Here is a 16139-nt window from a genome sequence, read left to right as displayed (position 1 = left end):
ATATTGTCAGGTATTATCATATAATGTACTTCACACCAGATACTTGTTACAGTAACCAGTAGATGGATATAGAACAATGTTAGTACTTATTAATTAATAAATAAACAATACAAAGGTACAAAAAAGTGATCCATGGAGACAGTCAATACTATCTGAGATATTGCCCCGGCTTGGGAGGGTCCATGAAGAATAGGTGGGGATTGCTGCAATTTTTTTTTCCTTTGGTTCTGCATTTCCATTTTGTACAAATTACTATTAATTTTTGAAGATCAACTTTTCCATTTTTCTCACATATATCTCATGGGTTAGTTTAAAACCTAGTTAGTACATCACATGAAAATTGATATTTCAAAAGACCTGGATTAGATCTTGCGACTTGTGGGACCTCACTATCTGACAGACATGTAAGAATCTAACCACGGTGAGATAAGTAGTTGCATGATTGTGGAAATGCTTCATATACAGGTAATATTTAGTTTTAAAAAAGACAGACCTGGTCCATGTTGAGAAGTGATTATCAGTATGAAATATTTTAAAACAGTCAAAATTACATTGTAAAAAAGTTTACTCAGCCTTTCCATATTGAGATGTAAAATTCTTAATATTATATTTGGTAAAACTAATACAGGATGAATAACACTGTAAAATACCGTAAAAAGCCTGATGGCTTTCAGGTGTAAAAACAGTTACCTCTACAGACACAATTTTCATGCAAGATAAGAGTTTCATACAAAATTATGCTTGTTGTTTAAACATCTAATACAGCTGTTGCCATTCTATATTTACATAATCCCTCTCTAAAAGACAACAATTGTTGACTTGCACACCATTTTCCAAACATCACATTTTCCTACTTTTAAACAGTCTCTAGATTATTTTCTAGCATTGCAATATTCAAGTATTGAGATACACTTATAGTTATACACACTTCCCACATTAAAAACCTACAAATGCCTACTAGATAAATAGTCTTCCCAAAATAGACTCTTATTTACTACAGCTGCCATGCACCAAGATTCATGCCACCAATAAATATATACCACATCATAACGCTTCACTGTTTTAAAAAGGTACTGGGTACTTCTAATAGATGTATAAAATGTACTAAAACCATGCCATCACCACATTTGTAAAAAAATGGCTTATCATGTCCTTTCCTTGTTTCAATACAGACAATGAACTTTTATGGAATATGATAAAAACTCATCAAACTGCAAGAAGCAATGTTAAACAGTTAATGCCCTGAGAGTGAAACATGTTGGTCTGAAAGTGGAAAGTCAAACCAACTTCACTTTTACTATCCAAAAATTTGTGTGAGGTTTCATCAAGATTATCAATGGTAGAAAATGTAATTTTTTTGCCCAGCTGTGGACTGCCCAGCTGTGGACTTATATTTCATCATTCATTCTGAGAGGTGGAAAATAGTATAGGTTGTATCAGTATGAAAGGTTTGAAAAAACACTGTAAAAAGTCAATTAATTCGATGTAAAAGTAAAATTGGTTTGCCTTCTGTTTTCCTGAATGAATGAACGATTAACCAGGAAAGATTCTTCACTGTGTTTCCTGCTCTGCTGCCACCCGTACCCCATCTGTCCCCCACCTGTAGTGATCAGCCACCTGTGCGGTCAACAACAGGGCCACGAGTACCAATGACATCTCAAGCGCCGAGAAGCGCCACGCCACAGCGAGGCATGCCAGAACCATCCCGACGACCACCGCGTACCGCGAGAGCCTCTCGTACCACAGACTGCCATTCAGGACGTCCATAGTAGAGGCACAGACGTACGCCCCTCTGAGATGTGTGCCCAGTGTAGACAGTAGAGTGCGCACTTCGATCGACTTGATGTAAGAGACCAGGTTGGTAGCCTTTGACACAACAATCACAGCAAGAGCAACCAAGGTTGCCCACACAATCAACCAGGCCTCGAACAGCACAGCCAGAGAGAGAGAGATGAGTGAGGTTGCAAGCAGAGACTGGGCCAATGGACCTAGCTGGAGACTAGCTGGTAGAGATACCTGGACTCCTTTGTGCCTGAGGCCCAACCATGTTATTGCTATCCCTGCACAGGCAAGTGGAATCCATTGCCCATAGAAGACACCCAGAAGAACGGAGGACACAGTGGCTACTGAGAGCAAGCTCACTTCAGCCAGGGCTCGGGACATGGTCAGTTTGGGCAAGGATGGCTTGGGTAGGGTCAGGTTAGACAGAGAGGCACCGATTCCCATTTGTCTTGTCACATACCATAAAACTGCTACACCTGCTGCAATGGCTGACCACCACTGGTCATAGAAGTAGCCAAGCAGCAGACAGGCTACAGTTGCAATGACAAGGATGAGAACATCTTTCGAGAGGGAGAATTTAGGTGTCAGTTTTGGAACTTCGGCAAAGACTCCTTTCTGACCAAGTATGTAAGCCACTCCTAGAGCAGCAAATACCCCTAACGGGATCCACTGAGCATACAGTACCCCAATTGCTACAGCACTCACACTGCCCAAAGTTAGACTGCCAACTGCAAGGGATGGATATGAAAGGCTTGGTCGTGGTATAGCTGCAAGGGTTGGAGCTGTTGGCCACAACTTAACAGTGGCAAAGACCGCAGCAAGAGCACAAACAACTGCTGCAGGAATCCACTGGGCATACAGAATTCCTGCAGTTACAGTTGCTGCAGCTGCAAGCAGCAGGATAACAGCACCCCTAGGAACAGGAGGAAGGGATTTCTGCGATACTGCAGGGAGGAGGTACTTCCATGAAAGTACCACGACTACAGCAGCAAGAATGCCAGCTAGTATCCATGGTACATAGAGAGCTCCAGCACTAGAACTGGCAAGAGAACTGGCAGCAACAGAACAGACAGCTCCAAGAAACAGGCTAACGGGTCGATATGGGAAGCTAGGCAGCTGCTGGCGCGAAATTGATGGAATAGATTGGAAAAGCCCCCTCTGGTTGGCTGTGTAAGCAAGCATCAGGACACCAACAATCCCTGCAGGAATCCACTGGGCATACAGAATGCCTGCAGCTAAAGCTGCTGCAGCTCCAAGCAGCAGGATAACAGCACCCCTGGGAACAGGAAGAAGGGATTTCTGCGATACTGCAGGGAGGAGGTACTTCCAAGAAAGATACCCCACGACTACAGCAGCAACAATGCCAGCTAGTATCCATGGTACATAAAGAGATGCAGAATCAGAGCTGGCAAGAGAACTGGCAAGAAGAGAACAGACAGCCCCAAGAAACAGGCTTACAGGCCGATACGGGAAGCTAGGCAGCTGTTCGCGCGAAATTGATGGAACAGATTGGAAAAGCCCCCTCTGGTTGGCTATGTAAGCAAGCATCAGGACACCAACAATCCCTGCAGGAATCCATTGGGCATACAGAACTCCTATGGCAATGGCAGACGAGGCAGAAACCAGGAGCACAACTGCAGAGAATGGGACGGTGGAGAGAGCAGGCAGAGATGGATTAGGCAGAGAGGGCAGTGAGGCTGTGAGCCCACTTCTCTTGATCATATAGCCTGCTGTAAGACCCCCAGCAAATCCAGCTGGGATCCAAGTGCTATACAGAAGGCCTGCTGCTAAGGATCCAGCAAGTGCAAGCAGGAGGAGCAATGGGATGTATGGAACAGCAGATGAGGCAGGAAGACTTGGAGTCAGCCCAAAATGACGAGCACTGTGGACCACAAACAGGACTCCAACAATCCCAGCAGGGATCCACACTCTGTACACAACCCCTACTGCAATAGCAGCCACGGGGATGAGGACATGCATCCCAGCTTGTGCAGTCTGGAGCAGAGATGCACCTGATGGGGATGGGAGGGTCAGACCACGTTTGTTGGCCACGTAGCCAACTACACCGACGCTAGCAACCACAGCCGGTATCCACTGGCCATACAAAACGCCAATTGCAACAGAACTTACAGCAGCGATGAGCAGTAAGATTGGCAGCACAGATGCTCTGGAGGCCACAGCCACCGAAGGAAGTGACTCCAGTGCACCACTTTGCTTGACGAGGTAACCACCAGCAAGCGCACCAACGATGGCTGCAGGGATCCACAGGCTGTAGAGGACCCACAGAACTGCGGAACTTCCTGCAGCCAGCAGCAGTATGAGGGGTAGCAGGTAACCTCCCACAGACACTGCAGACATTTCAGGGAGAGAGGAGCCTAGTCCGGAGTTTTTTAAAAAGTAGCCAAGGACCATCACACCGACAATACCAGCGGGAATCCACTGGGAGTACAAAACTCCAAGCAGTGTAGTCCCCACAAGGGCGAGCAATAGAGAAAGTTCTGGCAATGCTAGCTTTAAAGGTGCAGAGGGAAGTGAGAGGGACTGTCCAAGCTGATAGACAACACATAACGCAAAGATTGCACCAACAACCGCTGCTGGGATCCACTGTCCAACCAACACCCCAACTGCTACTGATGCAGCAGCTGAATGCAGCAGCAACAGAAACAGCATAACCTTCTTGGAAGAAAGTGTACTGGCAGAGGGAAGTGAGAAATATGGCCAAAACCAATACATAGCCAAGATGTGTGCAGCCACGAGTGCTGCTGGGATCCACTGTGCATACAACACTCCTAAGGCTACTGACCCAACTACAGAAACCAGAAGCACCAGGGACTGCAGGACAGTCTTTAAAGAAGCTGCTGAGTCAGAGGACAAAGAAACAACTTGTCCAGCACCATACACACCAAGCAATGTGCCAGCAACTGCAGCAGGAATCCACTGGGAATACATAACTCCCACAGCTACAGTACCAACAACAGCTGCGAGCAGCAATAATGGCAACGCAATTCCTCCAGACGACCTCTCGGGGAGTGAGACCCACTGACGCTGCTTTGCAATTGCAGCTACTGCCATTGCAGCCACTACTGCTGCAGGGATCCACTCACTGTACAGAACACCGATAGCCACGGCTGAAGCCCCAGCAAGGGAGAGTAGAACGGTCGTCGAAGACAACTCGGGCGTGGATGTGAGACCGTGCTGTTTGGCAAGAGCTCCTGCAGCTAAAACCCCGGCAACACCTGCCGGTATCCAGTCACCATAGAGAATGCCCACGGCAACGGATGCCACTAGAGCTGTAAGCAAGAGAAGAGTGAATAAGGCAGCCATTGGGAGCGACAAGGCTCTTAGCGAAACACCAGAGACTCTGGCTCCAAACTGCCTCAGTAGCAGTAGAGCCACCACGGCAGCCACCACTGCAGCTGGGATCCACTGGCCATACAGATATCCCAGTAGAGCCGACCCTACAGAAGCAAGGGTCAAAACACCAGCCGCTGGGGAGGTGGAGCCTGAATTTGAAAAAGAGACCCCTGCCTGATTTGCCAGGAAGCCCAGCACTGAGACTCCCACCCACACGGCAGCCCACCACAGCTGGTAGTACACCCCTAGATACGCAGCTGCCCCGCCTGACAACAGCAGGACGATGACCTGTGTTGACAGGGAGGACCCTGCACTCTTCGCTACACACCAGAGTAGAGCAACCCCGGCCCAGAAGGCTGGCCAAAACTGAGGGTACAAGACTCCTAGGGCAAGAGCAGCAGCCGAGACTAGTATAACAACGGATTCAGCCAAATATGTTGATAACCCTTGTGAAGACCCTGAATTTGTGATGGCATGATACAGAGCAAACAGAGTAAACACAGATAGTATAACAATGGGCACGAGGAGCCATGTGTACAAACAGGTGATGAGATACAGCACAATGGCAACACACGCAAGTGTCACTACGATCAGACTTGTCCTCAGGAGGAAGAAGAGGATGCTGGGCATGGTGAGACGCGCGCGCAGGGCTTCCCTCTTGCGATCCAGCATGATGCACATGTAGACGTAGTCGGTAACGGACAGGCTCTGCCACAGCAGCAGGTAGAGGGTCCAGAACGCCGCCAGGACCAACCGGTCAAGGGTCATGCACGGGATGAGCCACAGCACCATCATCACACCTGTGGCACACATTAGTAATGGGTCAACAAAATGTGACATTGATACATACAGTAGATAATTACTGTAAATGCAGAAATGTTTGCTGTGGTTTTATGTTCGCGTTTTTTGCTATGAACTCTTCAGCACAAACTCAAAACCATCGCAAACCTTTTTGCCTGCCAATGATTGTAGCGCTACTATTGTTTCAAATGCGGACTTAAAACCACTGCGAACACTCCATATTCGCCCTAACGCGAAATAAACGCCACACAAACTTATCATAAACCTTACTGCTATAGTTTGAAAAGATTTGTATACATTCAAATTGTAAGAGGTAGACTTACAAATCCTCTTACACCAAAAAAAAAATTACTCATGATTTGAAACAGTCATATGTTTGAAACTGCATCTGATGTGTTTCTGTCAGTGACTAAAGCAAAGAAATGGAGCACCAGGTTTTATACCAGAACTCTGAACTGAATTGAATCTACCTTTAACAATTTGTTAATGTTGTATCATAATTGATATATCTTACCAGTGAAGATGGGGAGTCTATTGTTGCTGTAGAACTGTCGCACACTCTCAGACTTGATGCTCAGAGGGTCATCCAGCCCTAAGGCATAGTAATAAGCCTTCAAAGAAAGAATAGATAAAAACAGGGCCAGGATTAGAAGATGTATTCACAAGAAAGTTAGAAACTCTCAGATTAGAAACTTATCTTTAGATAACATCAGGTCACTGTTGTTTATCAAGTACCAAACATGACATAAAATAAAAGCAGAAACAGGAGCTAGGAAAAAGTAACAATTTGGCCAACCAACATCTGCTTGGAGACCATATATTCAGCAGTTTTCTCTAAATAAACACTTTAGTACATGTACTCTCCTAGATTCTGAGCAAAAGCAACAGAAGATAACAACACTGTGCAACATCATTTGTGTAACATCCTGTGTGTTTAACTGTTCCCTGCATATTCGCCAGCTATGAGCATGACCAACATGACCTAGGCTACACCTTATCTCCAAGCAGATGTAACAGTGGCAAAGACCATATCCAACTAGCAAAAGGATTTTTAATAGCCACCCAACTACTTTTGCCAGTTGGGTACTGTCTTTGCCACCATTAGATCTGCTTGGAAATTAGGCTGCACAAGCCTGAACTCAATCAAGCTCCTGTAACCGCGGGGAGGGGACAGAAATCCCCGGACAGCTGGAGTTTGTGTTATACAGACTAAGGCTGCACCTGACTTTCCTATTACCAAATGAATGATGATTTTATTACACCTACCTGTTTGACTCCCATCATCTCAGGATAGTCCAGGATGACGGCAGAGCCTGAGATGGACAGCCAGCCGAAGATGTGGACCAGGGTGAACACCAACCACAGGAACTGGCTCGTGTTCACAGGGAAGTCCCAGAAGGGGTCCGACTCTCCAACAGCCTTCCAGTTGTCTATGGCTACCTATTAGTGTAAAAATGTGTCATTGTTAATTCAATGGAAGAAGCAAAACTTAAGCTACAGCATCAGGATTGGACCAGGGCCAGTGCTAGTGATACTGCAGTTCGGGCTAGTGTAATTTTTGGATGCCCTACATTTAAGTAAATAAAGAATACCCTTGTTGAAATATATCTTCAGCCCCACGTCTACAACTTTGTCTTGATCACTTGATTACTTAACTGCTGAAAAATAAAAGAATTCCCTTGCTACAACTGAAAGTGCATAGAAAAATGTCTTTCAAATTTTAGGGCAGGTGAAAAGTTGGTTCAGGCAAGTGGATTGTTTTATGTTCATGTATTTGCCCAATAGGGCAAGTGAATTTTTGAAACTTGTCCAACCCTGAGCATGCAAATGCCTATAAATAGACATATATTGTACTACAGCATGAATGTGACATACACAAGGAAACTGAAAATTTCATGTGTGGACATGGAACTCAAAAGTGTGAATTATCATGTGTGAACATGAATCAAGATGTGTGTAATAGTTGTACATGTATGTAGTATCCAGTTTTTCATTATACTGCTGCGGGGTTCCTTGACACGGGTGGACAGCCATCGGCTAGTCTTCACACCACGCTTCCAAGCGGCTCTGTCCAGCGGGTCCACGCTGGTAAGGCCGCACACCTTCATATCCTTCCTGACGCACTCCATCCAAGATTTCTTTGGTCTACCACGACCTCTGTTTCCCGGTAACTGCAGTTTTGTGATAGTGTTGATGCAGCCAGCGAAATCAGAACAAAATGCTCAAACACAACCATGGAGAAACAAATCCATCAGTAACTGACCTGTAACACTAGTCCAGTGGATGCCACGTACAGCGATCGCTCCACAACATCCAGCCGAACAGCTGACAGCAGACGTTTGAACAGCCATGAGGTCATGATGAGGTGCTGCAGAGGGAACAGCAGTAGGAGGCCCACATCCTGAACCAGAGGGTTGGACAGGAAGTCACCATCTCCATCTGTAAAGGGAGAAGGAGGAGAAAAATTAAAGCTGTAATCAGCTGACCTTTGCTTTTGATGACAGGAAGGATATCCGTACACCAGTTAGGTAAGGTAAAGCAGTCATCCTCAATAAAAGTCAATTGATGTGATTGTGAAGCATGATGCTTTTTCAAGTAGCTAGTGGTATAGCAATGCAGCCTCGGCACGGCTCGCGTTTTTGGCCAAGCACACCGGGTCACCTTCACTCTTTTCGATTTAAGTGTGTTGGGTTCTTTTACGTACAGAGGTTTGACGCTTGACTTGAGGTTTATGCCCGAAGCTCCCTCATACACGGGGCCGCTGGCTTTACGTCACCATCCGAAATGACGAATGCAATCCCTTACAACATGTCCGAGCTGGAGTCGACCACGAAATCATAACCGATTGAATACAGATCTAAAGTACTAGTAATAAATTTGAACTTGTAGGAATGTATTTTAACTCGTACACTGTGGACGTGCACTTACACTTCGGATGAAGTTAGGGAGATGACTAATTGTATCCTAATATTCTTATGAAACTCCTTGCAGATATTAGCAATGGATGGCGAAATGCATCAAATCTATCAGACTTCATTGTTAAGAGGATGACATAGACTCGTCAGCTACATGTATATGTCACAGTAGAGATTGCGATTCAGGACAATCGGTGATTGTCCTACGTCTGTCCGACTCCTAGGATAATCGGCAATTCTACTAGTACATATTGCGATCGCAATCTGTCCTAGGACAATCGCTGATTGTCCTGAATCGCAATCTTTACTGTGACATATACCAAGGAGGTTTTATATACCAACTATTGAAATGGAGCTTAATTCTTCTTTTTCTTCAGTTGAAAAATTTCAGTACAGTGGGAAAAAAACTTTTTTGTAAACAGGACCACTATCAGGGAAATCATGGGGACTTTCCACTGGAAGAACCCAAACAAAGCTGGTATGCTAGACAACTACTGACAACAGTAGCCTGGCCGACAGCTGTCCTAGTTTTGTGGGGACGCTTCCCTTCTTTGTGTTACCCGATGCCACGCCCACTCGCATGCCCTGCAGGGGCCATTATGAGTTCCAGCGTCCCTGCCATAATTAAACATCCAGTGACAAATTTGACGTTGGAACAAGGACATAAATATCCAAGCATCTTGATATTGCGACATAAATGTGTTGCTTGCAGTAAGAGACGCCAGTCACTCAAAAAGTATCACTAGTAGACGACTTTATTTTTTGGTGGCACGCCAAAACACACAGGAGCCACAAGGGAATTTTGCCTCAGGAATTGTTCATAGAATTTGTAATCTAACACTACAACAAGCCTTACAGACGGTTAACATATGATACAAAACGTCTCTATTAATCGACGACACAAAATAGTTGTACCTTTTTGATCGAGGCTGCTGCTAGGTCCTTGTTTCAGAGAATCTTTGCCCAGAAGGTCGGTGGAAAGAAACAAAGCCAACTTGAAGACGGAGGCAAAACAGTAAACAAAGCAGGCCAGAGACACAGTTGAGAAGAAAACTGCCCCGAAAATCGAGCGACTTCTTGTTGGGACCATGCTAAAGCCTTCAGATCAGCCTGGGCTGATTTTGAGAGGCTGAAATCACAGGAATAACGCGGAGAGTTGTCCCAGACACAAGTCAAAATTTACCCCCCATGCGTCCAACCGTGCAGGGAGCAAATGTCAGAATATGCCATACCACTCATTGATAGGGGCAATATTTTCCTAACAAAATATGATACAGTGTATACTCAGGCTTACAAAGATTTTGCGTCATAAACCGCTAGTTTTGTTTTAATAAATGATACACTTGCTTTCTTCCTTTTGGATTTAAGTGTGACATGAGAATTAAGTGTTTAGGAGCATTTCCCCTTTCATAGATATTGGACTAATCTATGGGTCAAAGTTGAAACTCAGAAACTTTGGCCTTGCCTGCACAGCTGTGCAGTGATATCTCTGGTTTCTTCCTCTCTCTTCTCTCTCCCTCAGTCTCTCTTTCTCCCACGTGGAGTCGATGTCATGTTGTGCAGGTAAAACTTCGGAAACGTTCCCACACCCCCATACTCACCGTAACAGCTGTCTACGCTACATGAATAAACTGAGGTATGTATAAATTTTGACACCGGCACATGTGTAGTGATGCAGTGATTGTTACCGGTCCTGACATGTAAACAAATGATATTTGGAATTTTTCTAGCAGTGAACCGATTTTCTTCATATTGGGGCATTTTTGTGATTACCTTTTTGCTCAGATTTCAGTTTTTTCAAAGGACACTGGCAGATAGACACGCCCCCCTCTTCATCTTTAAGCTTTTATGATATCATCTACCTTACACTGTAAACGCACTCTAGTTTCTCTAAAACGAATCCCCAAGCCAGAAAATAATGGTTTGTTTCATTCAAAAGTTTAAGATCTTGGTAGGTGCCTTACCCACGTGGTTTTGTTTATTGACTTTACTTTTCCTTTAATTATTAAATCACAGTGCAAAGGAGATACAGACCATTGTCCGAGCGGTCGTTGAACTTTCAGGCTCAAAGTCCACATAGGGTCACATTACAGGTGATTTAGTGCCCTGTGTTCAGCTTTCAGAGTCTCTGGTGAACAGTCAAGTAACTATGAGTGGGTCTGGAGACACAGAACCCAGTCAGGTAACTGAGATATAGTCTAAGTTGCACAGGTAACTGTTACAGTTTTAGGGATTCCAGGGTTTGCCTTAGTGTAGGTACCAGTTGTCAACTTAGCCTCCACCAAGGACATTATATAGGATAATGTCCTTGCTTCCATTTGCTATTCAAGGTCTAAGGATAGAACGACTGTGTTACTGTTTACATTGTTGTAGTAAAGTTGTATGATCCATATTCAACCTGCCTAACCCACCTTACCTTGCAGGTAAAGATGGCAGCTCAGATCCCAAAAGCATTCCAGAGACTTATGGTGTCGTCGCTGACCCCCAAATTCCGTAATGCCATCTCCGTGGAAACAGTTCCCATGGTGATACCAGGTCCCAAGGAAGTTGTTGTCAAGAACAGGTAGATGAATCTTTTTTTTTCTAAAGATAAGAGTACTAGTGCACCATGGATTTATTGCTGTGTATGATAGCACCATATATGTGACATTTTTTAAGCCCTATCTCACTGGACCCGCGGCACATTGGCAACCTGACTGCGACCTCGCAATTTGACAGCACTCTCAACGAATTTCATTGATAAAAGATTAATCTTTTTATGCTTCGTGTGTTTTGTTGTCTTTTTAGTCACACTTGTACGTTTTGCATGATATTCCCTTTATAGTTAGTCAAGAGTAACACAAATCCTGTTAACGATGCACCTTGCGATGCAGTAGTGAGATATGGGCTTTAATGAGATGCTAGGATTAGAATAAGAATACAAAGCTCTAAATTCAAAAAACCTTAATTTTGCAGAAATATTGTCCTTTAATGTGTAAAGCTTCCCTTTTTTTATTTGTTGTGTACACCAAATAGCAGCTACTCAAACAACTGAATACAATTTATCAGAGTATCTGCTATTTGGCATATCCTATTACATATTTGATGTGTTTGTCAAGGAAATGTAGCTACATGTGTTGAACATTAAATACAATCTGTGCCGACTGTTTTGAGCATGTCTGTTGCAGGTTTGTTGGCATCAACGCTTCAGATGTGAACTTCTCCGCTGGAAGGTACGACCCAACCAAAGTGCCTCCATTCCAAATTGGGTTTGAGGTGAATAGCAAGTGATTTTTACTGAAAGCTGCTGTCGTCAGAAGATCTGTCATAGAATTCCTTTCATTTTTTCCTCTCATTCCAGTTTATATGAAATGTTATATCGTGTATTCATCTAGCAGGGACAACTTGTGTGCAAGTTATGACCATTTGTTTAATTCATGGCACATATATATAAAGTTGTAGATATACACAGGTGCCTTATGATAGCCTCCTCTGCAGACTTCTAGGAGCGCCTGTGTTTATTTTTGGACGCTGCACTGATTCACTATTTTCAACATGGAAAAGTTTCTCTTATGCAGGGCGAGATATAAACTGAGTTTACCCCAGCATAAGAGAACCTAAGCATGTTGAAAATCATGAATCAGCGCTCCCTCCAAAAATAAATGTCTGCTCAGCACTCCTAAAAGTCTGCAAATGAGGCAACCTTATGACAGAACATGAGGAAGCTAAATATGGAATGTTGCTGTACCACCAATACATACTAGCAGTATTTTTGTGAATTGTGAATACAAATCCTGGTGCCAAGGACACAATGTGGAGATACCATTTATCAAGTAAATGCAAACAGCACTTTGACAGGAGCTTGTATTGTTGTCTGGCAGGGTCTGGGAGTGGTGACTGCTGCAGGTGCAGAGTCCAGGTTTAAAGTAGGCCAGCCTATCGCTTACTTACATGATGGGGCCTTTTCAGAGTACAAGGTGAGACACGTACACTTGATACTGTTGCTAATACCTTATTATTAACTAGTACATGCTAGCTATTCTAAAGATAGAATAGCAATTCAATTGTTTACACTAACATCATTTAATTTCAACTAGATCTTATTGATCACAAAATGTCTGACAAACATACATACAATTTACTCTTGAAGAATATTATTAGAGTATTGTGATTTGAGTGAATAAATAAATGATGATTTATGGTATTAGATTTGATATCTAAATTTCTTGACATTTCTTGGTCAGGTTTTGCCGTCCAGGTTTGCCATCCCAATACCATCACTGAAGGCAGAGTACATCCCACTCATGGTCAGTGGTCTGACTGCAGCCATCAGCTTTGACGAGGTCAGTGAGATTCAGAACATTACAAAATAGAATCTGTTTTTCTTTGCTTTTGTTCGTAAAAAAACTAAGGTATAGAAACCCTCCATTAATGCTATAGGACTTTTGTGTGTTTTTCTGCAGGTTGGAGATTTGAAGAAGGGGGAGACAGTACTTATTACAGGTAACATTACAGGACAACTTGTAACTCCTCAAACTTACATAACTTGTTCTGACTTCTTAGATATGCCACTGGCCAGTTCATTTGATTCCAGAGTCAACATTAACATGTTCCTTTGTTCTTCACAGCTGCTGCCGGTGGCACGGGACAGTTTGCAGTAAGTTTGTTTGCTTTTTACATGTCATTGTTGTACATACTGTATGTACATGTTTCTAACATCTGGAATAAAACTCCCCTCGTTTATACTTCATCTGGCTTTTCCAGGTACAGCTGGCCAAGAAAGCAGGCTGCCATGTCATTGGGACATGTTCTACCGAGGCCAAGATGGAGTTCCTGAAGGTAGGAATGACATGGATTTGTGAACGGATGACTGTGTTCTAATCCTACCTCTACCAAGACTCTTTCCTTCTTTCAATTCTGAGCAAGAAAACCCAACCATGTTGCCTTATATTTACTTATTATATTACTTTTACACTTTTTCCAGAGCATTGGCTGTGATCGTCCAATCAACTACAAGAAAGAGGACTTGAATGAAGTTCTGAAGACGGAATACCCTGTGAGTAAAACACAATGTTGTATCTGTATATCCGTTGCATTAGTCCTTGTATAGTTATAGCCTAAGGGAGACTGAAGGGTTTTTTTTACTCTTAACCAAGACTGACTTGTTGTTGTTGTTGTTTACAGAAAGGAGTTGATGTAGTTTATGAGTCTGTTGGAGCACAGATGTTTGACACCTGTGTAAACAGGTAGGTACATGATAATTATTTCATGTTTTCTTTCTGTGCCTTCAGATTACTATTAAAGACCATGGGAAATGATAAAAGAAACATCATGTGTCTGGGCCAGGCATGCATTTTACAGGTGCAGGTCATACAAATGTACATGTTTGATTATTAGCTTGAAAGTTCATCTGTGTTGGTAGAAATCATTCTGAAACAAGTTTTAACTGTCACTTCCAACACAAAAATTGGACTTACCCAAATTTTTGACTGTGCAACACCAGTCTTTCTGCTACTTATGATCCACTGCTCACCAAGTCACATGTGCTATCTGCATAACGTGATGTCATCCCAGCGGTGTTGTACTGTCAAAAATTTGAGTACAATTTGAGTGAATGATTGTGTGGAATCTTCATGAGTCAACATTGCCACCTTATGATTGTGACTTGCAGGCTGGCTGTGAAGGGTAGACTGATCGTCATCGGGTTCATCACAGGGTACAAGTCTGACACAGGCTACACCCCCATTAGGGGAGGGGCCACACTGCCTCCTAAGGTACAGTAGCTGTGGGTTCTAACTCTATAAAATGTAAGTTTCAAACTTGGACAGTAGCCTCAGTGCAAAGAAGTACATTGTAATGTGAGCCCCTGAGAGATAAGGTAAACTTTAGAGTTAATAAATTGATTCACCTTTTGGTCTGTGGACAAGTACAGAAATTAGTATTTTTCTCTCTAGACTTCCAAATATTCTTTGCTGAAGACAAGTATAGAACCAGATGCTACAGAAGAGTTCTCTGAATTACAATTTTGTAATAACATGTAGTATTGAAGAGGTCACCCAGCTGTTCTCAGGATGACATTAATAAACACATGCGTACTAACTGCATGTGATTCCAGCTGTTAGCCAAGTCGGCCAGCGTGCGTGGGTTCTTCCTGTTCCACTACTCCAGCCTGTGGGTGGAGTACCTGCAGCGCCTGGTGTCCCTGTACCATGCTGGAGACCTGGTGTCAGAAGTGGACAGGGGGGAGGGCTCTGGGACAGGCGTCTTTAACAAAGGACTGCAGTCCATACCTGATGCTGTGGAGGTGAGTTCTGAGATCACATTTTCCTTGACTGTATTTTGAAATCCATGTGAAAGGTGACCAGATACAGAAATAGTAGTTCTGACAGCATGTAGCTTGGATGCCAGACCCATAGTGCACCAGGTGATACTGATCCCATCCACCACACTCTTTGGCTTGGGGAGAAAGATATGTCCTGCTCACAGAATTGGCATCCTACCCCTAAGTTAGCCAGCCTGCTAGGGACAAAAGTAAAGGAAGGGGGCCAAATCTCTCACCAGGGCATGTTATTGATTCCCCTGCCGACAGGATTGATATTTTCTTGCGCTGGGTTTGGCATCCAGGTAAGACAGGATCAAGTATGCATACAGTATACAGTATGTGTACAGTATACAGTAAATAAGTATACAGTAGCAAATATGTGTTTCTAAACTGCGTGTGTTCAGTGTTGTTCCTGTACTAACAGTACGGTTGGAATAATAGAATGCAACACCCCAGAAATGTCCCGTCCATCTTGTTTCAGGTATGCACTTAACTGCTGAACATTTCTTTCTTTTGTTTCACAGTATCTCTACACTGGTCAGAGCAAAGGCAAGATCATCGTGGAGTTCCCAGAAGGAAACAGCAAGCTGTAGTAATCAGCTGCGTTTTGTCAGAGGGTTTTATTCAACCTTTAATGTGCTGAATTCTTTGTGAAGCACAACCACTTTGGACACCAGTAGTAGTATATTGAAGACTGATAATGAAATTATGACTGTTTTAACTTTTTTTAATTAATAGCAAATGATATTCCATTTCTTCTCAAGAATTGTAGATATTCATAGTGAAGGGTATCTAAGAATAAAGATATTATGACTGTCAAAAAGGTATATCGGATACACAGGCACTTCAGCAATTGTGCTTGTAATGATCTTTTATTTTTTTCAGTTGTAAGCTTATCCCAGCTGTACCATATCATTTTGGGGCAGTATGAAAATAAAAATTGCAAACAACTTCTTTTGTATGGATACTTTGTGTGAACCTGTCTT

The 16139-nt window shown here is 43.4% G+C and overlaps 2 protein-coding genes across 3 annotated transcripts; one reads left to right on the top strand and one right to left on the bottom strand.

Moving 5' to 3' along the window:
* Positions 1-3: 3 nt before the first annotated feature.
* On the bottom strand, positions 4-10084 carry LOC136430006 (uncharacterized). Its single transcript, XM_066420219.1, has 5 exons — positions 9768-10084; positions 8201-8376; positions 7204-7377; positions 6452-6548; positions 4-5936 (listed from the first exon to the last, which is right to left on the bottom strand). The coding sequence occupies exons 1-5, from the start codon at positions 9940-9942 to the stop codon at positions 1552-1554; spliced, it is 5007 nt and encodes a 1668-aa protein (XP_066276316.1). The 5' UTR covers positions 9943-10084; the 3' UTR covers positions 4-1551.
* A 195-nt stretch (positions 10085-10279) lies between these two features.
* Positions 10280-16103, top strand: LOC136430009 (prostaglandin reductase-3-like). 2 transcript variants are annotated; one of them, XM_066420225.1, is made up of 13 exons: positions 10280-10488; positions 11276-11415; positions 12020-12107; positions 12713-12808; positions 13076-13174; positions 13295-13334; positions 13460-13488; positions 13596-13670; positions 13816-13887; positions 14016-14077; positions 14503-14605; positions 14947-15135; positions 15678-16103. In XM_066420225.1, exons 2-13 carry the CDS (start codon positions 11282-11284, stop codon positions 15744-15746), a joined length of 1056 nt encoding a protein of 351 aa, XP_066276322.1. In that variant the 5' UTR covers positions 10280-10488; positions 11276-11281; the 3' UTR covers positions 15747-16103. The 2 variants fall into 2 exon arrangements, with proteins under 2 accessions (XP_066276322.1, XP_066276321.1); XM_066420224.1 differs by lacking the exon at positions 10280-10488 and adding an exon at positions 10905-11034.
* Positions 16104-16139: the final 36 nt, after the last annotated feature.

Source organism: Branchiostoma lanceolatum, chromosome 3 (genome assembly GCF_035083965.1).
Source record: "Branchiostoma lanceolatum isolate klBraLanc5 chromosome 3, klBraLanc5.hap2, whole genome shotgun sequence".
In the NCBI taxonomy this organism is placed as follows: Eukaryota; Metazoa; Chordata; class Leptocardii; order Amphioxiformes; family Branchiostomatidae; genus Branchiostoma; species Branchiostoma lanceolatum.
Note: the sequence above shows the minus strand (reverse complement) of the source record. Positions and strands in the feature narration are given on the sequence as shown.